The following is a 27477-nucleotide window of genomic DNA, read 5'->3' as shown; positions in this document are numbered from 1 at the left end:
TTTTGAGTTTGCTTTGCTGGAAGACTTTATGTTTAGACTTTTAAAGGCCTCAATTATTTGCTGTCCTGAGGCTGTGAAGCCAAGCACACACATAAAAAGTCACAACCTCTTTCCTCCAGATTTTCACCTGCAGTCCTTATAAATTGGAGTGAACTTATGTCTTTTCAAAGTCTCCAGAATGTTCCAAGTCTCCAGGCCTTCTGAAAAGTGAATGAGGCCATACTTCTCACCTAGAAGGCGAGGCCCTGAAATCAGGTCACCCCTCCCCCTCAAGAGGACTTTGTAAGCACTGACCCCATATAGTCACCTTGGCAGCGTGTCTGGTCACCCCCAGCATGTGCATTGTCCTCGGTGCTGACACCCAGGCTTAGTCATGTCTGCTGAGGTTCTATGAAAAGGAGGGCAGCAGCGGGGTTATCTGGAAGGTTCTGCAAGACTCCGCCTTCCTTATCATAGAGTGCATTGGGAACCTCAGCAGATACAACTAAGCCTAGCTACTCAGGAGGCACAAATCGTGAGGATTGTGGTTCAAAGCCAGTGTGGGCAAATAGTTCGTGAAACTATAGGTTTGTGAACCCTATCTGGAAAAAAAAAAACATTTCACAAAATAGGGCTGATGGAGTGGCTCAAGGTGTAGGCCCTGAGTTCAAATCCCTGTGCATGCTAGACAAACACTTAACCACTGAGCTACTTAACTGCTGAGCTGTACACACCCAGCCTGGGGGCTTGTTTAGAGAGCCAGAAAATCACACACTAAAGCAACACCAAGAGTGCCGCAAATGGCAGTAGAATCTGCTTGTCCATGTCCCCAGTCCTCTGTGGACTCCGGCTCAGGAGCTGTAGCTGCCTGGCTTCCCCGTCAGTGACTGTTGGTCTGGGCCTTGGGTTAGTAGCTTCCTGACGCTGTCTGTTTCTCAGTGAGAAGGAGTTCTGGGAACACCGCACGGGTCTACATGAGGCATCAGAAGCCCGTCTGGCCAGTCTGTCCTTTTAAGGATTGGTGGTATGTGACACCGTATGATCCTTTTCTGTGAGGCTCTGAGCTTATTCCTTGAAATCACAAGACTCCAACCAACCCCCAGACCGCAGAGCCGGCAGGCAAGTGTCAGGGACAAGTTGCCCATTTTACAAAACACGAACCTGAGACACAAAGAGGTCGGGCAGCTTGCCCAGAATCACAGAGGCAAGAAGCAGGGAGTCCAGGTCCTCGCTGGGCGGTGCACAGGCCCAGAGCTTGGGTCACTCTTGCTACATGTGCCTGGAGAGGCTGTAACTTCCAGACCAAGCCCTGTGGGCTCTGAGGGGCTGGCACAGTTCCCCTGCCGGCTACGTGGTGCTCTTTGTGCTCATCTGGAGAGAGGGGTCATTTATAAAGACACCTCTGGCTGGGGCCACGTGGATGGAGCACAAGCCCACAGCATCATCCACACCTCTTGGAGGACCACCCCTCTCGGTTGGGAGAGACCCCTGGGAGCGCACTGTGGAACGGCAGTTCATATTTGGGGATCCTGGTGAAAAATGAAATGCAGATTCCCAGGGCGTGGAACAGACCACTGCCCAAGAATCCTGGACCAGTCTGGGAAGAAGTGCTGTTCTGACTGGATGCCCACCGTGAGGAACCACCCCTTGGCAGAGCCCTTTCCTAGCCTCTTCACCTTTTCAGAAGCCTCCAGGCAAGTCAGGTATGCAAAGAAAAGGCCTTCATCTCTGTCCCCCCACCAGCACCCCGCAGCTCACAGACTGGGATCTGTGAACCCACAAAGTAAGCCAGGCAGGTAACTGCATGGAGAGTCAAATGGGAAAGTCAGAGCCAGGCCTGATTTGTTGTGCAAATGGCCAGGACTTCAAACTTAGCTCTGCCGGGCTCAGCTAGAGTGACCACAGCGTTAACTGTGGCTCAGAGGCCTATGCTGGGGTGGCCACGGTGACAATGAGGGCCCGTTTGGGTCAGATATAAGTGGGTGTACACTGACGGGGGTTCGGAGGAACTGCCACTATGTGTGGAATGAAGAAAGGGCAGGAGGATAGCCAGGGTAAGGACAATCCATGGGACCAGGGCCAGGGTGGGGATGCTCAGCCAGAATATAGACTGGAAAGAGACAAAACCAAGGACCTCACATGCCCAGCAAGGAGGTGGGTGACCCCTATAGGCCTGAGGCATCAGCAGAGGCTCCCAGAGACAAGTGACGCCATCATGGGGGATGTGTGAGGAAGGGAAAGCCAAAAGTGGATCAGGAAGGAGGATACTGCAGGACACTAGGCATGGGGTTGAGCATAGTGGTGCACAACTATAATCCCAACTATGCAGGAGGCAGAGGTAGGAGGATCACGAGCTGAGGCCAGCCCCAGGCAAAAGTATGAAACCCCTCCTAAAAAATAACTAAAGGAAAAAGAAAAGGGCTAGAGCCGTGGCTCAGGTGGTAGAATGCCTTCCTAGCATGTGTGAGGCCCTGAGTTCAAACTCCAGTACTATAAAAAAAAAAGTCTTAAGTATAACCAGGCTGGGTTGGGACACCAGCCTCGGGAGGGAGCTGCAGACGTCAGAGATGGTGCAGACAGATGACAATGGCCACAGCTGATTGGCCGTTCCCATGGTGCAGATGGGAAGGGAGGAGTTAGCCAGGCTGGAGCAAACGTGCTGTTTCCCTCATCATTGCTGGTCCAGCACACAGGAAGTGGTGTCAGCACAGAAAGGCCAAGGTTATGGGGCAGAGGGAGGACTGTCCTGTGCATACCACTTATCCTAAGTAAAGGAAGAGCAAACCCACCTAGCTAAAAAGACAAAAATAGTGTGACAGACAGTGAAAAATAACCTCAGCCCTGCTCTTCACCCAGGCCCACTCGTGCTGATTATTGGAGCAGGCATTGGTCCGGGAGAAATGTCCGAGGAAAACATGCTGTGGCGGGATGCTGCGGGATGCTGTGGGCCTGTGATCCCAGCACTTGGGAGGAAGAGCCAGGAGGAGCAAGTTTGAGGCCACACTGGGCTACCTAGCAAGACCTGTCTCAAAAAAAAAAAAGAGGATGGAGTTTAGTGGTAGAGGGCTTGCCTTCCAAACACAAGGCCCTGGGTTTGATCCCAACCCCCGACTCCAAAGCAGGGAGCTTTAGTGTGGACTGTTAATGCTCTCTCCAGCCTTAGAGAACCCCTTACACTTTACAGTCGTAATTATCCATGGGGGCATTTATACCAAGACCCCCTAGGGATGCCTAAAACTTCAGACGGTACCAAACCTGATACATACTGTGTGTTTTCCTGTACATACATAGCTATGGTAAAATTTAATTTATGAATTAGGTGCAAGAGGTTCATGACAACTACTAATAATAAAATAGAACAATTACTTCGTTAAGTAAAATAAGCATCAGTCGAACACAAGTACTGTGATGCCTCCACAGTCAATCTGTGACTGCCTGTAACTAGCGGGCGGGTGGCACATACAGCGTGGATGCACTGACAAAGGAACGACTGACGTCCCAGGCAGGATGGAGCGGGAGGATGTGCGATTCCACCACTCGACTGAGAATAGTGCACCATGTAAGACTTAAGAATGGTTTACATCTAGGATGTGAGAGTGATCTGGCTACGACATCTGTCACCCCATTGATCACCAGGGTTGATTCGGCTGATCTGGCCGACTGGCTAGGCGGGTGTCCCCTTCCCTCCCCACTGCTCCATGTGTGTCCCTCCCAAAGCTGTATGCCAAGTCGAAGAGGAGGACCATCCCCGATAGAGGACCATTCTTCTGTTAAGGGTATACAAGTAGCTGCGCTCCCCTGCCAGAATCTCCAGACAAGCTCTCAAGAATGGTTTAGTTCCAGAAATTTCCATTTAATACTTTTGGACCTGGTTGACCACAGGTAGCTTAAACTGGATGAGGGGGAGGGGCTGCTGGGACCCCATGGACAAAAGGTTCTGTTGTGCACTGGGGCTCCTCTCCTGCCCCCGCCGAGGTGGGCATGGGGTGGTGTGCATTGTCTGTGTGCAGTTGGTGTTTTACTGTGACACCAGTGATTCAAAGACACTTTGCTGTCATTGTGATTAACCCGTTTGATTTAGTCGTTCAGCCTCAGTCTCCAAGTCTCTGAACTCTAAAAGGCAATCTTTTTTTAAAGTTAACTTAATTTGCTTTTCCACCTGGAGCCCCCATGAAACGGTTGGAGACTCACTGAGATGCGTTTACCGCTAAGTTTCACACACTCATTACCAATTTGGTGCCACATGGCGGTGGCGAGGCCCCCTACAGGTGTGCAGAGCCTGTGAACGCTTCGTTTTGCACGGTCCTTTTCACTAGACAACAGAACGAAGTTTCCCACAACCCGTAAAATCAGACAAATGGAAAGATGTACTGTGACATTCCAGAGCTTGGTGAATATGGCTTTTTCTTTTTAAAGTAAACCTTTGGGTCAGAAGAGAGAGGAAGCACATAATCTGACATCACCATGGGAACCAGTTGCTCCTCTGCCACCTCACTGTCTGGGGCTCCTCTGTTTTGCAGGTGGTTTTCAGCAAGTACTGTAACTCCAGCGACATCATGGACCTGTTCTGCATCGCCACCGGCCTGCCACGGTGAGTGTCCACCAGGGTGACTGTCCACCATGGTGAGCGTCCACTGAGGGTCCATGCTGCCTCGGGTAAAGGACCTGGGAGGGAGAAGCACTGCAGGGGGAAGGTGGTGAGGCACAAAGGGGCCCCTGGCTTCTACATAGGGGCTCTTTCAAAGCAGTGGGATCGCCCCTGGGGAGGCTCAGCCTCATCTGCCCACCTCCTGCAGTATGTCCTGTGTCCAGTACAGAAGGACCGCTGGGCTGAATTTAGCGGAACTTAGCCCCCTTGGAGCTGGGTTTTTCTTCCATTTAGTCATTTGCTTTGGAGGAAGGAGGATGGTTGTGTTTGGGGTTGTCCTCAACCCCAAATGCCTCTGGGAGCTCCTCAGAGATTGACACTCAGTACAAGACTCCCTGTAGAAGCGAGTTGGAACCAGTGTTCGACCTTACACAATTCCCTGAGAATTATTTCCTAATTCAGGTCTGAAAGGGCAAGGGAATTTTCTAATTAGAGGTTGAACATCCCTAATCCAAAAGCCAAAATTCTCCAAAATCTGAGACATTTTTAAGCTGACATGATACTGAAAGTGGAAAATTACGCCCCTGACCTCATGTGACAGGTGGCAGTCAAAACGCAGGCACACAAAAATGACTGAACAAAATTACCTCAAGGATATGTGTGTTGAAGCCAGTTGAGGTTTTGGGTTGAGACCTCAGTCCCTTCCCAGTCTCCACCTCCCAAGTGGCTAGGATGGCAGGCATGAGGCATCGCACCGGACCTGGTGTGGTAATTAATGTTAAAGATAGGATCAGGGTCAAAGAAGGTGAAAGGAGGGGAGGAGGACAGAAGGTTTGGGCAAACAGGTATGGAAATGAAATCACATGCCTCAAATTTTACCAAGTGGCCAAGTTTATCCCAGCAAAACTAGCCCAGTTTGGAACTTCCTTGGCTACTGTGTGTTAAGAAACATGCTATATGTACATTATTCTAACAACCCTGGGACTAAGATCACAGAGGGAAAGTAACTTGGGGTGAGACCTCATCAGAAGTCCCAGGAGATGCGAGTTCAAGGAGGAGGTACTGGTGTCAGGCTGGGTGGGAGCTGGAAGTAGTACAGCAAGCTACAAATTCGTCACCGCAGATCTAAAATGTTACCTTCTACTTTTCCACAGATTTTCTTTTTTAATCTCCTGACCCAATAAATTAGGCTTGCTCCAGTTCTCATTTTAAATTATTGAAAATTCAACAGGCACTTAAAATACACTCAGCCATTTAGCTTCACTTTCAGATGGAAGGTCAAGGTCTGTCGACACCTGCTGGGCGCCCCTCCTGCTCTGGGGGGTGGGTGCCCGGCTCTGGTCTCGCGTGAGTCCCACGCGCACACTCAGGCCGTTCTGACGCTAGTGTGTCTTGCAGGAACACCACCATCTCCCTCCTGACCACTGATGATGCTGTGGTCTCCATCGACCCCACCATGCCTGCAAATTCAGAACGGTAAGCCGCTATGGCCAGTGTCATTGGCTGGCTCTTCTGGGGGTGCTGACACTTCCTCACCACACGGGGGGGTTCCTTGGGGTTTCAAAATATTTACCAGACAGGAAAGTGAGGTTTAAGTGGAGATGGAATGGCGGAAGGGAGGCAGGAGAAAGGAGGCTGGATTGGCTTTTTCCTCTGCATGAATCCACATTCCATTCTCAACAGGAGCCCTGTGAGAAGGCAGTGTGCAGATGGGGGAACTGAGGCATGGGAGGCTGGCCCAGGCTCTGTTATCCCTATAGTGACCCCAGGAAGATCATAGGAGGACCAACAGAGAACACTGAGCATCTCCCTTCTTGGGACTCATGGGGCTATTCTGTGCTCAGGGGGAAGACACCAGGACGCAGAAGTAGCAGATGGGGGAGGCTGAGAAGGTTGGGAAGAGTTGGCTGTGCTGCTCTGGTGAAAATGTGTAAAGTGGGCGAAGCTGGCTGTGTGTGCTCCCAGGAGACATGGAGTGGGGGTCCCTCAAGTCAGTGAACTGTCACTTTACCAGGTGGCCCAGAAAGTTCCTGCAGTCCCCATGGCATATTTGCAGTTGAGCAAGGCAGAATTGAATTTGTGCTCTCTGGGGAGCCATTGGCAAGGTGTTCCCCTGGGACCCCAGTCTGGGTTCCCTGCTCCTCACTGACCAGCCCTCTGAGGAACTCGATGGAAGTTACGGGGGCCTTTGTCAATCTGGTTATTAGGGTGTCCTGCCAATGGCGCTGTGGCCAGCTCTGAGCTCACAGGGGAGAGCATGTGCCAGGTGCCTGCTCAGACATCCTGTGTATGCTTAATGACCCAGTGAAGTATTTGGACTGGAACTTCCTCCTAGGCTCCCGAACGCTCCCCCATCTAACGTGTGTGCACCCGAGCACCCAGGCACGGGGCACCTTTTCTCCTTCCTCCTGTTCTCAGAAGGCTGCTGTCCTAGTCAGCAAGGTCTCAGTGGACGTTTTCAGCAAGATCTCAGTGGATATGTTCAGTGCTCTCCTGGTCAGTGAGGTCCCAGTAGACATGGCTGAGGCTGGCCCCGTCACTTGAGGCCTTGGCCAGGCCCTATCCCTGCTCGGTGGGCATGCCACCCCAGTGGCCAGTATTGCTCCCCATTCACGTTAGGAGGACATCTCCCACCCTCCTCCCCCTCTTTCTGACTCTCAGCTTCTAGACTCCCCAAAAGACATGCTGCTAGTTGGCTACTCAAAGACTCCGGTGAGAGTTGTGTGCGTCTCAGCCCCAGCCTTGCCTGCACGTCTTCAGGAAGAGGTCACTAGCTGACACCCACAGGAATAAAATCACCTCCTCTGAGGGGATTTATCTTCAATGAGCCTTTTCAGTGCGAGTGGAGTCTCTGATGGAGCAAACCCACACCAGCTTTCCTGAATTCAGTTACGACAGCCTGCCTGCAGAGCTATTCACACTGCACAAGGAACAAAGAAGAGCAGCTCACCTTGACCCCAGAGGCTCCTTGACAAGACAAGGTGTCAGACATCAGACAAAAGCCTTCCAAGCCTGAATGTTTGGAACAAATTCTTTGCTCTCCTGGGATGCTAAACAAATGCCTCTCTGATACAGCAATAGACAGAGGGAGGCAGCGATGTGTGGCGATGGACAGGCGTTATTTCTATGGATGCAGATACAGGGATGGATGTGGATCGAGCTGGACGTGGATGTACATGTGGACGTGGATGTGGCATTGGTGTGGATAAGGAGGTAGACTTAGTGAGGTGTACAGAACAGGGAGGTACATACAGACGCAGTAGGTGTGTAGGAGAGAAGAGACTGTCTCATCTCCTCTCACAAACTCATCACGAGTGGGCAGCCTGTGCTGAGATGGGGAGCTCACTTACTCCCAGGCTGGTCCCCACGTCGTCCTGTCTCACTTGTCCCTTCTTCCCACTCCCTCTGCACCCCCAACGCCATATCTTGCCGTCTCAGCCCCCGGTCACTACAATGGCTCTCAGTTTCCTGTCTCCAGCCCACCTCTCACACACAGCTGCCAGGCTCAGCTTGGTCAGACATCGCCTCCTCCAGGGTGGCCTTGTGGTTTGGGCTCTGAGGATTTCTCAGCAGGTCCCGTGTCACCCTGCTCCCCACACTCAGCCTCAGAGGACCCTCCTTCCCAAGCTTTGCGAAGGTGACTTCTGCTCATCCTTCAGACACCTGCCCGGCACCCAGCACTGTCACTCTGAAATGGTCTGGACTCCCTTGATACTTTTCACTGCCTTTCTATCCCCGCTGGGCTATAGTCCCTGTCAGGGAAGAGTTTGGTCTCACTGCTTTATCTCCACCTCCTAAAGGAGGGGACATACAACGGGTGCTCAATGAAGACATCCTGAGTGAAGGAGGAATAAATGAATCTCACTCAGCCATGCTGCCCGCTTTCTTGCCCAGAACCCAGACCTCCTAAACCCCTGCGAGCATGTCATGGTCACAGAGTCCGTGGTGCTTCATGCTGTACCAGTGGTTCTCAGTGCAAGATTTTGTTCCTCAGGATATTGAGCAGTGACCGGTGGCATTTCTGGTTGTCACAACAGGGAGTACACTTGTCTGGCTCCAAATGTTGTTGGGGCCAGCTGAGCCTGGGCAGGGTGATCTTCCCCCATGTTCTCCTTAGCCAGGGGACGTCCTCTCAAAGTCACCCAGCTTCTCACCTAGTAGTTCCCAAACTCAGCTGTGCCAGAACCTGCCATGGGTGCAGGGAGCACAAAGGTTCTCTCCCCATTCCCCAGTTCTGATCCAGAAGACACTGGGGGGCTGGCCCAGGGCCAGGGTAGCATTGCTCTTCTCACCCAATGGGGCTTTTTCTCTACTCTCCTGCCCTTTGGCATCCTGCACTTGACCTTGCTGACCTTTTCTGCTTTCAGACTCCTTCTACCCTTCAGCTTCCCCCAGACCTCTGTCTATGTTGCCATTCTCAACCCTGTGGCACCTGAGCTGTTCTCTGAGGTTTGCCCTTGGCCCCCACTTACCTCACTCCTCTCCTCCTCTGTGCCACATCTTATCCGCCCCCACACTGGAGGCATGGCTCCAGTGGTAGAGCACCTGTTAAGCACAGATCCTGAGCTTAACAAAAAACAAAACAAAACAAAATTAGCCCTCCTTCCCAAGGCCTCAGGCTGCCCTAGCTCTGCCTTCCTAATGGCTGCCTGTCTCCACCCTCATGTCCACCTGCCCAGGAAGGCTCAGCAACCAGCACTGCATGGTGCAAAGATGGGGCTGTGTTGGGCAGAGGATGTCAGAGGCTGTCAGTGGCTGCTCGGGGCTTCACTTGCATTGGGAGGTGTGGGGCCTGAAAATGCCGTCTCCATTTCTGTGCCTCCCTGCCATAGACCCCTGGTGGGTTGAGCAGAGTGCCTGCCAGGTGTCATAAAGATGTGCATCCTCTCCCATTCTAGCCGCCAGTGCAAACCAGGTCAGCTCGACATTGGCTTTCATCCCTGCTGCGCGTTAAAACCACCTGGGTCTTTTAAGAGGGCCTGGTTCGCGCCCAGTCTCCTCCTAGGACCCATTAGCCCAGATTTTTTTGAAGGTTTTTTTTTTTTTTTTTTTAAGTTCTGCAAGGAGTCCCAGCTTGCAGCCCAAGGTGAGAACCACTGGTGTGAAGAGTGGGAATCCTCATAAACCACTCTAGACCCCAGTGGGTGTCCAGCTCTCGTGAGCAGAAAGTCCTGCCACAGGCTCCAGCTGTGCCCTTCTCAGAATGAGCTGGATGGACCCTTCATTTCTGTCCAGCAAATGCCAGTCCCACCTCATGCCAGCTAGTCCAGACAGCCACGACTGCGGTGTGGTTGGTGGGCTTGTCTCTCTTTAGCTTCCCCCACCTCTGAAGACCTCGGAATCACTGAGCTTGGACTTGGTCACTTCTCCTGTCCCCAGCCTCTGACTGAGGGGCTGTCTCGGGGAGGGGCCTGTGCTGCAGATGGCTGGTGTCAGCCATACACTGGGGGCTTTTCTGCTTTCCCTCTCATAGGGTGGGCTTTCCACAACAGCATATCCAAGTCCCCAAGGCTCCTGACCGACCACCTCCATCCTTCTCAGAAGTGGTGCTTATCACACTGTCTCTTACAACTTCAGACATTTCAGCTCCTTTCCTGTCCCCCATTTCAAACCCCAGATCATGGAGTTCTCATTGTTCCCCCATCAGAACTCTGAGCAGCCAACCCCAGCTCAGACAGTGTGTCTCATGGGCAAGTATTTGTTCCCCGTCATGGTGCCCTCACTCAGGGCCTGGCCTTCCAGAAAAATCAGCCTCAAACTCCACTGTCAAACCGTCACTCCCCACCACAGTGTTCCCTGTGCCTATTACCCACAGAAAGTGGTCCAGACCCTGGATGGGCCCAAATCCAGCTTCACATCCTTGTTCCCACGTCTGCTAGCTTGCACACATACTCCCTCACTCCTGCAGGTCACCCTCAGCAAGCATCCATGCACTTCCCACCTCTGCGCCATCTGTGTTCCCGCCCTGCCCTGCTGGTCCAGGGGCTACCTCTGCTAAGGCCGGGAATCCCCTGGGGTTCTTCATCCTCCCCGGAGTGCCAGGGGGCTGGGTACAATGAGGAAAGCATACAGATAGTGCGTGGAGGAACCTGGAGCGCTTATGTGAGACAGAGGGCTTTGAGGACCAAGGGCTGACTGGCACCACCAGCAGCCCCTGGCTCTAATGCCCAGCAAGGGGGACTAGGCTTTGATGAAATAGTGCTATGGTTCCTCCTCAGAAGAGTCCCACACCATCAAGTCAAAGCTTTCCTCTCCGATGAGGGAAAGTTCTGGATATGAAGATGTCCAGCTCACGGGGCTGCCTCTTGAACTCTGCCCCTCCCTCCTCTGTCTGCCACTGTCGCAGGACCCCCACTGAAGGAGAAAAGATGCTTACATACAGTGAGAAGCCCAGGCGTGTGGCAGTGCATATGGAGAGAGGAGAGGGCCAGAGTGGCACTGCATGCTTGTGACAGCACACAGTGCTCCTTTTGTTTCCAATTTTAGCCAAGTTGTCAGCTGCTCAGCTCCCTACTGGGCGAAGCAGCCACGTGAGTGCCTTCAAGGATGGCTTTGCCTCAACACCTCCAAACCTCCTCCGCTAGATGTGTTTTAAAGGGGGACCAGAGTGCAGGCAGTCACATTGTAGAAAAAGACACACAGTAAACTTCCAAGGCCAGTCTGTCGCTTCCACAGGGGGCAGGTTCATGTTCACAGTATGGAGGAAGAGAACAGTGAAGATGTAACTGCATTCAGATGGAGCCAACTGTGTATTCAGTCCAGGAGCAACGTCACTGGCTCTGAGAAGCACCACTGCTGTCAGAGCAGGAAGGATTAGGGGACTAGGAGCCAAGACAATTTTGAGTGGCCATGAAGTGCAGCCTGAGGGCCTGGAAGAGTCCATAGCTGCTGGATGTTCCTGCAGTGCTAATGTCCAACCCCACATCCACTCGGGCTGCAGTACCTGCTTGTTGGTTCTCTTCCCCCATAGCTCACTGAGGGACTGTCCTGTGGGCTTTTGAGCAGGTCACAATGGCTTAAAAGGAGGGACCAGCAGCTCCAGGATCATCGTAGTAGTGACAGAAGGGTCTCTGGACAAGCCTGCCCTTGTGTCTACAGAGGGTCTTCAGCCTCTCCTCCTTGGAGACACCTTCTGCTCAGTCCCCACTGCACTAAAGTGAAGCTGTTCTCCACCTTGCCTCGCCCACTTCCTGGGCCCTTCTCTGCTCCTTGTCACCAGCCCTGCTCCTTTCAACACTGACTTTGAGGCCAAGGGACAAGGAGAAAGAGGAGGGAAGAAAAGCCCTTGTGGCCCCTCTGAGTGGGAAGAGAAAGTCCTTCCTGCTGCATGCTGGGAGCCAGGGCTCTCCCTCTCCACCCGTTGTCCCCTACTAGTGCAAGGAGCCTGAGAGGTGCTGAGAGATGGGGGGAGGAAAGAGGGAATGGGGAAGAAGAGGCTTCTGGCTTCTCACCTCCCCACCCTTCACTCCCGTCCTCTCAGCCTGGGCCCAGCCTCTCTTGCATGGAGATTGCAGCACAGACACCGTGGCTCAGAGCACCAGTGCCAGTCCTAGCCCAGCGCAGCTATCAGTACCCTGCCTGACCCCAGGCTTCAGGCTACTTAGGATCACAGTTATCAGATCCGGAAAGCCCAGGGACCATATCTGAGATTGTCTCTGCAGAGAAAGGGAGCCTGTGAAAAGGGGCCTTTCCTTAGGGAGGAGCAAAGACCCGGATGGGAGACGTGCAGGCGTGGGCTGGCTTCTCAGCCTTCCATGTGAGTAGGAACTGCGCTCAGAGAAGAGGCGAGAATGGGAGATCACCATGGTTGGGGGGGGAGGAGGTGGAAGGGTCCACCTCCACGGCGCCATGCAGTCTTATTTTTTATGCTTCATGAGTATTAAAAATTGTGAAGCTTTTCCATGTTGCCTATTGCCAATAATCCACAGCTATCACCCCAATTAATCACTGTTAACAGCTCGGTGTGTGTGTCCTCTGTATTTTCTTTTTCAGAAATGAGCTCATTCTGTCTATATGACAGTAGCTTGCTGTTTCTACCCAGTAAGACTCCTGGGCCTCCCTCCAGGTCAATGCTGTGCATTTGTCTTGTCTTCTAAAACTGAGGCAGACACATAGGGTGCCGGCTCCAAGGATAAACCTCGAACAGAGGCCTAAGCGACAGGTTTCTCACAGTTTTGCAGCTGCAAGTCCAGGGTGCTGGCACAGTCAGTTCTGAGGGGGGCTCTCCTCCTGGTTTGCAGATGGCTGCCTTCTCACTTTGTCCTCCTCACATGGCACAGAGAGATAGATCAGGTCTCTTGGTCTACTTATAAAGACGCAAATTCCACTCATGACGCTATCCAAAGCCCGTTACCTCCTAAGGCCCGACCTCCTAATTCCATCTCACCGGGGTTAGAGCTTCAAGCCAAACCAGACCGCAACACTGGGATGGGAATGTGCCACCCACCTGTGAAGAGATACCAGGTGTCCCTGGTTCTGAGCGGTTCATTGTGACACCCATCTCATCAACCTCACCCTGAATGAGGAATGTCAGTGTCTGGGAGCAGGGAGGAGTCTTTTGGCCTTGTGTACTGCTGTGTCCCCAGCCCCTGAGGACAGGGGGCACTCAGCAAAGAAGAAACAAATGAGCCAAGCATGGAGCCAAAGCCCCGACCGTGTCCCTGTGGTCTGACGTTTCATCATGATGCGTGGCTTCCTGAGCTCATCTGAGGGGATCTTGTATTTTGAAGGTTCATCCGTGTTGCTGGGTTGCTTGCCAAGGTCAAGGCTATACAGTCCTACCAGTACCACCCTCGAGGGCTGCTTCTAGGGGCCCTGCAGCCCTCCTGCTAGCAGGGTTTAACTTTGCTAAACTGCTGGGTAAAAAATTGGTGTCTCCCCTGACGTTGCTGAGAGTGCTGCTTTCGAACCCCTCCTGGAATGCCAGCTCCTGGGCTTCACCTCATTTCTGTTGGCCTCAGACTTGTCCCACATCTGCCCGGAGGTCCTTGTGTCACTAATGGTACTCTTTCATCTGACATGTGTATTGCCAGTGTCCTCTGCCCAGCCTCGCTGGAGTGACATCACCAAGATACTGGTGTGTGTTTCAAAGAGTCACTGTCTGCATCCTCTGTCCATTGGGGATAGAGTCACTGTGATGGGGAGCCCACCTGCCTCGGCCAGGTGTTGGGGTGAATTTCAGCAATAATGTCAGAAGCTGCTGATCCCACCATATACCACACCTTTGACTGGTAGTAACACCAATGACAAAAATTTGTTTCACTGACCAAATATTAACCTTAGAAAGGAAGTTGAGTCTGGGCGCAGTGGCTCAGGAGCCTTTTGGTCTTGTTCACTGCTCCCAATCCCATTGAAGTGGAGTAGGAAGCATGCAGTTTGAAGCCAGCTCCAGCAAAAACTTAGACCCCGTTTCAATCAATAAACTGGATGTGGTACTGCACCCTCAAGAGGGCCTAAGTGAGAGGGTCATGGTCTGAGGACAGCCCCTGCAATGAGGTCCTAGCTGAAAAATAACCCAAAACAAAAGGGGGAGGGAGTGTGGCTTAAGTGTTATAGCACCTGCCTAGCAAACACAAGGCCCTGAGTTCAAATCCCATACCACCAAAAAGAAGTAAGTGGATCATTTGAATAATATAACTGAAACAGAATTCATCTGAATAAGGAAGCTCAAAATAGCCAAAGAAAATTTTTAAACAGGGTTTGAGGGTGTAGCTCGGTGGTATAGCACATGCTTAGCATGCATAATGGCCTGGGTTTAATCCCTAGCACCAAAGGAAAAAAAAAAAAAACCCTAATCCACCGATTCTAATTTTCCCAAGAGCTTATCTCTGATACCAGGCATGCATGCAGCAAACATCTGACAGCCTCTCAGTTCACAGTGGCACTCTCTTTTCTTGCAGAACTCCCTACAAAGTGAGACCTGTGGCCGTCAAACAACTATCTGGTAAGGCTCTGGTATCATTTTTTTAATTAAAAAAACAATTGTATGCACATATGAATAAAACAAAATTTAAAAAAGCAGGACAGTCATAGCCTGTCCCATTCGCAGAGTACGTATTAGCTAAGGGCTTGAGTCTTCGGTCTGAGACTGTCACAGAATCTGAAAACCCGTACTACCATCTAGACTTCCCATCTCAGTGCCTGCCCCGAGCCTGACGCATGGCAGAGGCTGGGTGATGGTCCACCTTGGCTTCCTGGGGTCCAGCACCTGTCCCCATTCCCTGTGATCTTCCAGCAAGGCCTCCTGCCCCCAGTGTTTCTCAGGGTGGCTCACCCGTCAGTCGTGTTATTTTGTTAGAATTTTTATTTCCTCTCAGATTTTTACGTTCTTATCAATGTATGATTTTTAAATAATAAAGTGCCCCCATTTAAATGGATATTACAGGTTTTGAAAAATTTATACACCCCTGTCAACATCACCAAAATCAAGATCAGATTGTTGACCTCCCCTCTCTGTCATGCCCCTTCTAGTCTGTCTCTCACCAGGTGACCTTCCTTCAGACACCATGAATTAGATTCCTCCTTTCAAGAATTTTGTAGAAAAGAAATTGCACAGAATGTACTCTTTCTTGACTCACCACAGTGATTTGAGATCTGTGAGTTTCAGTAATTCACTCCGTTCTGTTGCTACGTAATGCGCGATAGCGTACCCCGAGGTGTGGAGTGGACAAGCATGCGCTTCTCACACACCTGTGGTGGACATTTGGGTCATTTCTGGCTTAGGGCCTGTTATGAATGAAGCTGCTCTGAGCGCCACCCTGCAAGCTTTTGTGGAGACAGAATTTTCATCCCACGTGGATAAATACCCAAGGAGGCTGACTGGGTCAGATAGTTCTGCTGTGTTTAACTTTGTCAAAACTATTAGTCGCTTTCCCAAGTGGGTCCAGGTGCTCTGCCTCTCACCAGCACCTGGCATTGTTGCCATGTTTATTTTAGTGGCTCTGATGGCGTGCACGGTGGTTTTCACTTGTGATTCCCGGCTGATTAATGACGGCATCTCTAGAGCATTCACTGGCTGGTCACCTTTCTTGTATGAACTATCTCCTCTAGTCTTTTATTAATCCCAGTTGCTCCATGGCCCCCTGCATTGTGAGTGTTCGTGATAGACTTCGTTTGTCACATGTGTGTTATTAGTATTTGACCTGGTCTGCAACTTTCCTTTTCGTTTTCTTACTGTTCATTTCAGTGACCAGAAGTTTTAAATTTGGAATAGGCCCAGTTTATCAATTTTGTTCTTTTTTGACTTCTGTGGGTTTTGTCTTCTCTCTAGGAAGTCTTAGTTTATCCCATAGTTGTGAAGTTTTTCTCTTGTGTTTTCTCCCAGAAGTTTTGCAGTTTCAGCTTGTGTATTTGGTCTTTGATCAGCTTGTTTGTTTTGTGGTGCTGGAGGTCAGACCCAGAGCCCTGCATGCAAGGGCTTGCACTGAATCACACTCCCAGCCCGTGTGATCAGTTTTGAGTTAATTTTTGTGTATGACATGAGGTAGAAGTTAAGGCTTGTTTTCTTTTCTCCAGTTTAATTTGGGGCTTTGGAAGTTGGATGGTTGCAGGTAGACTTTTGAAGCATCCATGGGGAGCTGAGTGGTGTGTGCGGCCATATTTCTGGGCCTCGTTCCTCCTCTGTGGAGTGACCGTGTTCACGTGTAAGCACTACTTGCTTGAGTAGCTCATTATGGAGACTCTTCATCCTCTTCTTTTGACAGTAGATTTTAGAATGGCAGATGGGTTCTAAGCTACCTTTTTCTAGAGTTCAAAATACTTTTTAGGGCTGGGGACATGGCTCAAGTGATGGGTAGCCAGCATGAGGCCCTAAGTTCAAACCCTAGTGCAGGGTTGGGGGGGGACAAAAAATAAACAGCCCCCCCCCAGACTTTTAACATAAAAAGTTTATCAAACTCTTGACTTAATAGAAGTGTGTCTTTTTTTTTTTTTTTTTAGTATTATTACTAACTTAATGCCATACTCTATTTGCATTTCACCAGAATTCATCCACTGCCCTCTGTCTATTCCAGGACCCATCCACAATCCTGCACTGCATTGAGATCTAGGCCTCCCTGGTTTGTGACAGTTTCTCAGACTTTCCTGGTCTGCCATGGCCAGGGGTATCTTGAAGCATCTGCCCAGCACCCCCACCTGGTTTGTCTGGCATCTTTCTCGTGATCGGCCTGGGGTGTGGGTTTGGGAAGAAATCCTGGGAGACGCAATATCCACATACCTTCTCTCCTGTTCTGGGATTCCTCATCCCTCTCCTTACTCTTATCTGGAAGCGAGTTGCTTAGTCCAGCTCACCTAAGTGGAGAAGGAAGTAAGGCTCTATGCACATACTCATTGGTTCACCATCATCTGAAGACAGTCCTCTCTGCCATTGCCTTACAACCCTTTTCCAAAATCAGTGGACCACATCAGTGTCCCCTCTTGTGCTGGACCCGTGCAGTAACGCCTGCATCCATAATTAGAGCACATCCTCTGATTACTCAAGGCTGACAGCAGGTCTTAGAAACAGGTAGGATAAGACCTCTCATTTCTCCTGTTTTTTTTTTTTTTTCAAAAATGTTTATTGCATTTATTTTCAAATAAATTTTAGAATCAGCCTGTTAGAAAAGTCTGCTAGAGTTTGGACTGAACTCCTGTTAAATATACAGAACAACTTGGGAAGAAGTAGCATCTTAATAATGCTGAAAAATGTCATTTTGTATAATAAAATTTTTTAAGGAAACAGCAATTTGAAAAATAATACAAACAAATAAAATCCTCCCAATCGTGTTGAGTTTCCCAGTGCATGAATGTGATATGCCTCTTCATTTGTTTGAGTTTCCTTTCTTGTCTCTCAGTAACATGTCTCAGTTGGCAGTGCACAGTCCCTGGCTATATGTTGATAAGCTCACCACTAAGCATTTCATAGTTTTAATGCCAGTAGAAACAGCATATTTTTGAAATTTCTAGGGCTGGGGGAGTAACTCAGTGGTAGCTTGCTTATCTTGCATGCATGAGACCCTGGCTTTAATCTCTTTGCACCACAATTAAAAATTTCAGTTTCCAATGTCTTCTACTTTATGTAACTATAATTGGCTTTTATGTACTAGCCTTGCCAAACTCCTTTATTGGGTTTGCTACCTTTTTGTAGCTTTCCTGTTATTCTCTAGGTGATTTCTCACATCTGCAAAGAGAATTGTTTCTTCTACTTAAATCTTGACTCTATTCCGTTCAGTTATTTTTCTTGTGTTCCTGTATCAGCTAGGATATCCAGTGTAAGAGAGGCTAGCTGTGGGAGCGAGGGTCTTTGCTTTGTTTTTAATCTTGGGGAATTGTACAAAGGCTGTTGCCATCACAGATGGTGACCCTTTATCACGTCATCAGTGAGTGAGCCATGTTAGAAACATAAGTGGACACATTTATGGCTTTTCATGGTGTCACAATTTAATGAATACAGTAAATTCACAAGCTGTGTAAGTTTGGTTGGCTTTTACTCACCAAGTACCACAGATTTCACTTGGCAGTCATGGATCCAGACAAATGGTTGTCAGTTCAAATGTGTCAGGCAGGGGGCTCATACTGTGCTTGTGCCCTGGGGGGACAGAGTCAGGAGTTTGTCAGCCATCGATCCTGTGGTTCTCTGCATGATCCGATGATGGGTTGGGATATGCCACCATACCCCAGAGTGAGGTCCCTCCTTTATATGACCCAGGTGAGGAGGTTGCATTATTTGTTGGTGTGGTGTGTTTGATAAGCTCACAGCAGTGTTTTTCTGATAGGACTACCATATGTCTTTGTGTCTATGTATTCCTGACTTAATTTGATATCTGTACAAGTGATGATATTTTATTTGTATAAATAAGTTACCAGTCTGCCCCATGGTTTATGCTGGACAGATGGTCCACTTGTACAAATGAGATATGGAGTCATTCTGACTCAGCATTTACAAAATGGAACACACTGCTGATTTACAAGAGGGCATCACCCAGGGCAAGGCACGGCCTGAAGGCTACTGTTCTATATGATATGGAGGAACTTAGAGCAGGGCTCAGCCTGACCTCCACAGAGGCTGAGGGTTTTTTGTTCGTTTTTTCTATTTGTAGTTTATTGAGAATCTGAATCATAAATTAGTGTTGAATTTTGCGAAGTGCTTTTCTGCTCCTATTGAGATGGTTATGTCTTTTCTCCTCCATTCACTTATTCATGTGTTATACCAATTAATTTTAAAACACTAAACTAACCTTGCATTCCTAGTATGAACTCCATTTTGCCATGCTGTATTATCTTTCTGTTTCAGATTCAGTTTGCAAGTTTCCTTGCTTCCTTATTAATGAGAGACACCGGCCCACAGTTTTACAGTGTGTTCATCTGGTTTTGGTCTTAGGGAAATGCCAGCCTCATAAAATGAGTTGGGAGGTGTTTGCCCACTCCTGTTTTCTGGAAAGGTTTGTATAAGGTTGACATTAGTCCTACCTTAAATTTTCAGAAGGATTCACCAGTGGATACATCCATGCTCGGAGGGCTTTTTTTTGCGGGGGGAGGAGGGGAGTGGGTGGGAAGGTTTTTAGTTATAAAATCAAGTCCTTAACTAGATAAGACTAGTGAAGTAGCTCAAGTGGTAGAGCATCTGCCTAGCAAGCATGAAGCCCTGAGTGCAAACCCCAGTACTACAAAAAAAAAAAAAATTCTAAAAATTCTAAACTAGATAAGAATATGCAGGTTTTCTTTTACTTTGAGGGCCAATTTTGAGAAGCCGTGTTCATTTCATCTACGTTCTACCTGAGATTTGTTGACTTGTCGTAGTTTGAACTGTATCCTTGAGATCCTTTTTCTGTCTGTAGGGTTTTAGTGAAATCCTCCCTTTCACTGAGGATTTTAGTATAGTTGGCATCCCTTAATGACCAGGAGAGGTTCTGAGGCATGAGTTGTTAGGTGATTCCCTCCTGAGTGGCTGTCGAGTGCATTCAAACTGAGGCAGCCATGTGTTACTAGGTGATGTGATCCTGGGACCATCCTCAAGTACGTGGTCCCTGGTTGACCAGAGCCCTGCCACATAGCCATGAATGGAATTCGTGTCTTCCGTTTTTTTCAAAAGAATCTAACTAAACCAGAGCTTTATCAGTTTTCTACTTAATAGTGTTTTTATCTCTGAAATTTGGTTGGTTTCATATATAGTGTTATTCTGAAGGGGATAAACTGTATTGATTTATTTTTTCAAAGAGCCAGCTTTGGGTTTCATTTGGTTTTTCTAGTGCCTGTTCCCTGTGTCGCTGATCTGTCCTCGTTTTTCTTACTTATTCTGCTCTCTCTCCAGCTCCCCTACCACCAGCTTCTAAAGTAGACGCTGAGGTCGCTGGATTCTAGAACTTTTCAAATGCATGTATGTGTAAACAATTTAAAGCTAAAGACTTCACTGTAAGCATAATCTCACGTATTTGTACGTATTAAGTTTTCATTTTCATTCAACTCAAAATATTTTCCTCTTTTAGCTTGTGGTTCCTTCTCTGACCTAGTTGTTATTTAGGAAAGTGTTATTTATCTTTCAAATATTTGGGGGTTTTCCAATTAGCTTTCTATTTCTGATTTCTAAGTTAGTTTCATTATGATAAATAAAATAGAACAGACACTAAGACTTCAATCTTTAAATTACTGGGATGCACGGTTTATCTTGGCGACAGGGCCAGCAGGAAGGATGTGTATCGGAAAATTCTATAAATTCATTTCGGTCAGGTCAGTTGATGTGGTTCAAGTTTTCTTCGTCTTCACTTTTGTGTACTTGTTCTTTCGATTGCTGAGATGGTTTTAAAACACCCCACTATGTCGTGGAATCCTCTTCTTAGTGTGTCAGTTCCAGTTGCCAAGTGCATGCTTGTTTAAGGTTGCGATCTGCTAGATGGGTCGGGCGCTTCATCCTTGGGAAAATTTGCTCTGGCTTTAACGTCTCCCTTCTCTCGAGCTAAGGTAGCCGCTCCAGCTTCCTCATGCTGAGTGCTCAGAGGTCACGTCCGTTCCCATAGCTGGGTCTTCATTTTTGAAGTGATCTCTGATAGGCGTCTTTTCTCAGTTGCAGCCATTTCAGCCTTACTGGCTCTGGTAGGCATTTGCCTTAGAGGTAATTATAGACAAGCGTGGTTTAAATCTGTCTTGCTACACATTCTCTGTTTGTTCCATCTGTTCAAACTTCTTTCTCTTTTCCTCCCTCTTCAGGAGACTGACTTTTAATTCCCTTTCCCCACTCTTGGCTTAGGAGCTACACTTGCTTTATTTCTTTGTGGCTGTTCTTGCTTTCACAGTCTGTCAGTCACCCTTCCCATCGGCCCCTTCACGGAGATGTGTACACACAGTGCACTTACGAGCCCCAGCTCGTTCTCCTTGCTTGGCGTTTTACTCCCACGAGTGTTTCAGACCCCACAGTGCACTGTGCTGCATTTCCTTGTGAGGATCCAGGTGTGTGCTGCTGAGCCACCTCCTTCCTCTTGAGCTGCTAGCATTCTGCAGGCGGGTCTCCCAGCAACATACTTCACTGGCTTTTGTTTGCCTGCAAAAGGTGTCACTTCAGCTCCATTGTGAAGGGACATCTCTCGCCACAAAGAATTTTATTGTGACAGTTTTCAGCACTTTCCCCTTGTCTTTTAGCTGGCATACCATACTTCTTAGCAGAAAGGTATGATTGTTCTCATTCTCTCTCTCATGTCTCTTTTCCTGTGACTGTTTGGATTTTTTTTATTACTACTGGTTTCTAGGAATTTAATTTGAATCCCTTTCCTGTGGTTTTCTTCTTGTTTAACCTTGTTGAGATTCGTTGACTTTCTTTGGGTTTAGAGGTTTCTATGGAAACCGGAGGTTTTGTTTGTTTGTTTTGGCAATGCTGGGATTTGAACTCAGGGCCTCATGCTTGCAAAGCAGGTGCTCTACACTTAAGCCACTCCACCAGCTCTAATCTGGAAATTTAGGCTCCAGGCCCAAACTTCAGGGATCCCACATGTCAGGTCTGGCCACTCACCCCAACACACCAAAATAAGAGATAAGCAGTGAAGGGCAGAGAAAAGAGATGGACGCAGGACAGGCACACGAAGGGAAGAGGCAAAGTCAGCACTTCAGCCCATCTTTGGAGTACAGACATGAGGTTTTGGTTTAAATAGAGAAAGAATTGAGGCAGGGCAGAAGCGTGCATAGCTAAACAGTCCCAGCCAGGATGGCCTGGCTCGTTATTTTCTCAGTTCTCGTTCCCTGAGGGGCTCTGGAGAGGTTGTTGCCACTGTTGTCATTTAGGGGCAGCAATCTGGTTCTCAAGACATGATTGCTCCCGCTCTAGAGTGCAGCCTCACCATCATGGTTAAACATCCTCACCTGGGGGATGGCCTATCCTGTGAGGCTCTGCCTACCCTTTCTTTGGGGGTAGTTTCGGTTATCCATATAAATATGTTATCAATTCTGTCCTTCCTGGATTCCAAAATGGCTGCAGAGGGAAGGGCTCAGAACAAAGAACACAGAAAAATGGAGGCAGGGATGCCAGGCTTTTCTCCTGCTTTTAGTTAATTGTGGGACCAAGTAAGGACTTGGTGCTTTTCAGAAAAAGCAATTTCTAAGTACTTGTTACACATTTTTCATCAAATTCAGAATTTGTTCTGCCCTACTCTCTTGTCTTCTCTGGGAACCTGGTTTCCTGAGCGGTAGGCAACCTGTCGGTGTCTCCCCCTCTCACAAGTTTACTTCGTGTTTCTTAGCATTTTCCTCTTATTTTCCCTGTCTTATTTTTCATTGTGTCTTCAATTTCATTGATATTTTCTCTGTAGTATCTAATCTGCTGTTAATCTTGGTGGATGAAATTTTGATTTCCAACACTGCATTTTCACCCTTGGGGACTTCATCTACCTCCATCTTCATTTTCAGTCTTCTGTCTCTTAGTGTGTTCATACATCCTTGAAATACATCACTGTTACAGTGCTGTGTTGGTGTCACTGTCAGCTAGTTGTGCCCTTTTTGTCATTTCTGAATTCGTCTCTATTGACTGGGTTTTCTCCTGGATAGGGGTTATATTTCTCTGATTCTTACAGATCTTGGATGGGATGCTGGTCATAGTGAGTGCTGTATTGCCGACCACCCAGCTTTCGTTTTCTCCCATTGAGGAGGGTGTGGTGCCTTTGAGACCTGCTTTTAGGCCTCACTGGGATGACTCTAGAGGCTCTTACCACAGGGATTGTTCAGTCCTTCTAAGGTGGGACCATTTGGGATCTCCACCAAAGTTCTGGTGACCAACCCTCCACTCTGGCTCTTTGGAGTTTCACCACTTGGAGTTGAGCTTGAGAAATGGCAGGTGATGGATCATTTTGGCCCTGAAATATGAGGACTTTAGCTTTCTATGGGTGATATGGGGGGTTATTAAAAGATTTTGAGCAAAGGAATGCTATAATCTGACTTCCATACATTTTTAATTAATCATCCTTACAGTATTTATTTAGCAATGACTATGGCACTTGAGTTGGCTGTATATAAGACCTATCCCTTTGCTTAGGGAGATGCAACGTAGAATCTGTGTACCCCAGCTCCCACATATCATCACCCAAGCTTGATGTGAACTCTCTGCCATCCCGAGAACGCCACTGCACAGTCTCCTGGATGCATCTGTGATATGGGTTTATCTCCTTCCATCAAGCTCATTGACAAGGGCTTGAACTCTACTCCATGAATCCTTTTGACATCTCTGCCTTTGTGTAACTCTAGTCCCCACGCTGTCCATCCAAGGCAGAGAGGACCCTCCAGACTCACTATTGCAAGTACCAGCCCTGCGTTCCTTCTCCAGGTGTCGACTTTCAAGTGTTTGCTCCTACCGCCATGTAGAGATGTGGTCCTGAAGGGAGGTGGGCAGCAAAGGTGGACTCAGGGAGGCCGTGAGATGAGTGGCGATCCCTGTGGGAGGAGCTGAGGTCCAGGCCAGGGGCCGGCTGTGGAGGGGCTGAGGAGAGACGAGACAGTGTGCTCTGGAAGTAGAGCTGTTTTCCTGACTGAGCAGAAGGGGTTAGAGATGCAGCCAGATCTGACCGCAGCTCCTGAAAGCTACCACCTGAAATGGTAAAGGGAGAAGGAAGGCACCCAGCTGGGGCACATGGGTGTGATTTGCCCATTGGACCTCGGGTGGAGGTGAGCAGGAGGTGGAGTCCAAGGGAGTTCAGCCAGTTGTGGCCCAGCTGGCCATCAGCACAGGAACAGGCTGGTAGAGATCTATCTGCCTCCTGGCAGTTGGAGTAGGGGGGCAGGAACTAAGTCATCAAAGATAGGAGTCTTCCCAAGGAGACCAGAGGGCAGGAAGAACAAGGAAAGAAAACCAGGTCTGGTTAAGGCTGCATAGGTAGCAGGGTTGGTGATGGCTAGGGGGTGTGATAGCTGTGTCCAGATAATTACACGATGAATGGATTTTTGTATAACTTTGGGCCCAACCTAGGGCCAATGGGAGATAGATTTTGGCTCATTAAGGGAAAGAACAGAAGTTAGAACAGTTGTAAACAGAACCAGCTGACTTAAGGGCTGAGCTCTTTCCTGGAGGGCTTGGGCCTAGGGCTGATGACCACATTTTGGAGCAGAGGCACCTGTAAGCAGCTGGGCAGCACTGGGGGACAAGGAATGGCCTCCTTGAGAACTGCAGCAGGGCCTGGCTCTGGCCAGCCCCTCCCCCATACCTCATCTCTTGGGCAGCTTGTTAGAGATGGGGGCCATATACATTTCTGCTGGACAGGACAGGACTTTGCTCTTCAGAGATAAGCTGCCAAGGGAAAGGCCTGCTCTGGACTCTGGAGCTGCTCCCTCAGGACCAGCATGGGAGCCCATATTTATTCTTCAGCAAGAAGGCACCCATCTCCAAAGCCAATGTGGTTTCCCTGGCAACACCACCACCAGCACCTCCCACATGGGTCTGATTCCTTTCTTCTGTCACATTCCTACATTCCTGGTCAGACTTACACCACCACCTTTGTGTGTGTGGTGTGTGTGTGTGTGTGTGTGTGTGTGTGTGTGTGTGTGGTGAGGGGTGCCTGGGAACCCCTTCTCTTCTAAGGTGTCAATATTTTGGGTTTTCTTTTGGGGACAAAGTTGGTGTCTAGTAGACCCCATGGCTGGGCTTCCCTGAGACCAGCCAGAAAAGGAGCTCTGTGAGCATTTGGAGCTGGTTCTTAGAGGAATTCTCAGCTCTCTTATTGCACACCACGGCACCAACCTTCATCTGCCCTCCACCTGGCCGTGCGCCCTGAGTTAGGGCCTGTCAGAGGCCCCGTTTGCCCTTGAACCTACAGGACATGTTTACAGCAGCAATAAAAAAAGAACCTCAGGAGAGGAAGGGAAGTTCCATTTCCAGACCAGCCTGTACTGCCTCGCCTAACTCTACGAATCCCTGCACCAGTCTTTCCCAGACTTCTCCTCCTCGCAGTCTCAAGCGTGCTAGGGTCTCCAGCTGGTCCTGAGGGCTGTGCCATGCAAAAATGGCTCCATACTTTACTGTTTTGCTCCTTAAATACTCAGGAAACAGTCCAGAGAAGAGAATTACCAAAAGCATGACTTTTCATAGAAAAGGACAGGCTAGTCCTGACCCAGGCCCACAGCAGCACCCTGGGCCACAGAGGCGTTTTAGGGAACCATTATACAAACAGCCCCGGCTGAGACAAGTGAGGGACTGCCTCAGGGGCCTCCTTAAACATGGAAGTTCTGTATTTAGCAAACACTTCTTAGAAAAATATCCTTCTTTTGTGACACTCACCCACAGTCCAAACTACTCAGGCGGCAGAGGAAGGAGAGTCTCTTAAGCACAAGATGTTGACGCCAGCCTGAGTGACATAGTGAGACTCCCCATCTCAAAAAAAAAAAATCTCCTAGTCTTATAAGGCAATCCTGTGGGTTTTTTTCCCTTTTATGAATGAAATAAAGTTAACACTAACTACAAAAACCACAGGACAGGCTTTTGTGCATTCTTTTATGACCATGTGCTGATTCATTTGAAAGCCCTTAAATTGTCATTCATTTTTATTTGATCTTATCAGCTCAAACTCAAATAGGGGTGTTTTCCAAACTATGACGCGCGCAGTTGCAATCCACAGCTGGCTGCTGCGTGCCCGCCCGGAACCCATGGGACGAATTCACGTCTTAGTAAGAGCTGAGTGTCGATTAACCATGGTGACCACCCCCATGGTGAGAGCACCATGGACTTGTAGGAAGCTGGTATACTGTAGCCTGAGCCATCCTGAGCACGAGGCAAGCAATGAGAGCCACCACGCTGTGCTAAGGTCCCACTTCTCTTCCTGACCAGAGGGTGCCATGTTACTGCTGCGTCAGATGGAAAGCAAAGCACACTCCACTTTTCCTAGCCAGCAGGACCTGCAGCAGCCACCGTGTGCCCTGGGAAAGGTGTGTGTCACGTGTTTTCAGGGTGTAGCAACCATTCCCTTGACTAGTACTTAGTCTAGGAGCAGTGTCTTCAACTTCAGAACCAGAAACAGACCCAGCAGTGGGGATGTGGGTTCTGCTTGTCCACCCCAACCTCCCTGCCTCCCCTAGGGCCCACGTCTGGCCAGTCTGGAGAGGCCCCATGGAGCCCCACATGCCAAGGCACATGCCACCCCTCTCCACCGAGCATGGCTCACATGTTCTACCAACATCCAGGATGACTCAAAATCTTCCTTTCCAGCAGCTTCATTAACATTGCTGTTTCCAAAGAAGGACGATGAAAGGTGAGACACAAACACACCCCAGAAGCACCTGCAGAGTGTGTTTCTGCCAGGTGACATGTGGCCAGCACTAGGTGGTGCTCAGAATTCTAGCCCACGGGTATGCACCTGCCCCTGCTCCTTGGGGTGAGATCTCTAGCTGATCTTCACAGATGCCCTCAGAGTGTAGACACTCCCCTTTGCTCAAGACACAGGGAGGCCAGGCCAGAACAGCCTGTTCATATCTTGCCATGTGTGCTGCTGACATCAGTGGGCAGTGAGACCTCACCCTGAGTCTGTTCCCACAGCTCAAGAAATAGTACATGGTTAGTGCCTGAGTGGCGGCTCATGCAGGTCTCACCACCCCAGATCACTGCCTCTGAAAGGGCCTGGAGGGCAGCAGTGGAGCCCCAGAGCTGCCCATTGTGAGCTTGCTGTAGTAGGTGACCAGGTGGATCAGAAGTCTTGCCCTTGGCAAGAAAATGAAAATGCACTGTAAATGTACATGCATGCTGAACGTTGAAGGAACGTTTTTTAGGATGGAAAAAGGGTGCAAGCTATCTCAATCATTCTATATTGATCTCATGTTTTCTTACTGAGATATGATTTGCATAATATTAAATCCACCATTTTAAAGTATTGAAATTCATTAGTTCTTAGTTCATTCACTTTGTTACACATTCACTTCCATTATCAATTCCAGAACATTTTCATCACCCCCCAAAAAAGCCTCATGAGTATTGGCAGTTACTCCCCATTCCCTTCACCCACTAGCCCCTGGCAACCCCCAGTCCACTTCCTGTGTCTGTGGATTTGCCTGTTCTGGACACTTCATAAAATGCAGCAGTGACCTTTTGTATCTGCCTTCTTTCAGTGAGCTTAGTGCTTTCCAGGTCCAGCCACACTGCAGCACACAGCAAGTGTTTCTTTCCTTTTTAGGGCTGAATGACGCTCTGTCCTGGGGGCATGTCCCAGTCCGTTTACGCATTCATCAGCTGATGGACGTTTGGGTCCTTTCACATTTTGACTGTCGTAAATGCTACTGTGAACATTTGCAGGAATGCTACCTGCTGAAATGTTTTGAGATATATTGGATTAAACAAAACATTAAAAATTTTCAAAGTCTAGCCTCCATGAAGGGAAGGACCTGAGAATGGTGCCAAAAGTTCACAGCAGAGCATACAAGATACTGGTGGTGCCCATGCTGGCCTGTCCCTAGGGTCCCCAAGCTTGAGTGGGCCATTCCAC

General features: G+C 49.0%; 1 protein-coding gene across 4 annotated transcripts in view; it reads left to right on the top strand.

Annotated features, from left to right (window-relative positions):
- Positions 1–27477, top strand: part of Pde9a (phosphodiesterase 9A) — a 96000-nt gene that overhangs the window by 23107 nt on the left and 45416 nt on the right. For all 4 annotated transcript variants that reach the window (XM_074072585.1, XM_074072590.1, XM_020152492.2 and 1 more), the window contains exons 2-4: positions 4500–4570; positions 5966–6043; positions 14467–14510. In XM_074072585.1, coding sequence (XP_073928686.1) covers positions 4500–4570; positions 5966–6043; positions 14467–14510 — 193 coding nt within the window. The remainder of the gene's footprint in view (positions 1–4499; positions 4571–5965; positions 6044–14466; positions 14511–27477) is intronic.

Source organism: Castor canadensis, chromosome 5, assembly GCF_047511655.1.
Source record: "Castor canadensis chromosome 5, mCasCan1.hap1v2, whole genome shotgun sequence".
NCBI lineage: Eukaryota > Metazoa > Chordata > Mammalia > Rodentia > Castoridae > Castor > Castor canadensis.
The sequence above is the reverse complement of the archived record's forward strand: the minus strand, read 5'-3'. Positions and strand labels throughout refer to the sequence as shown.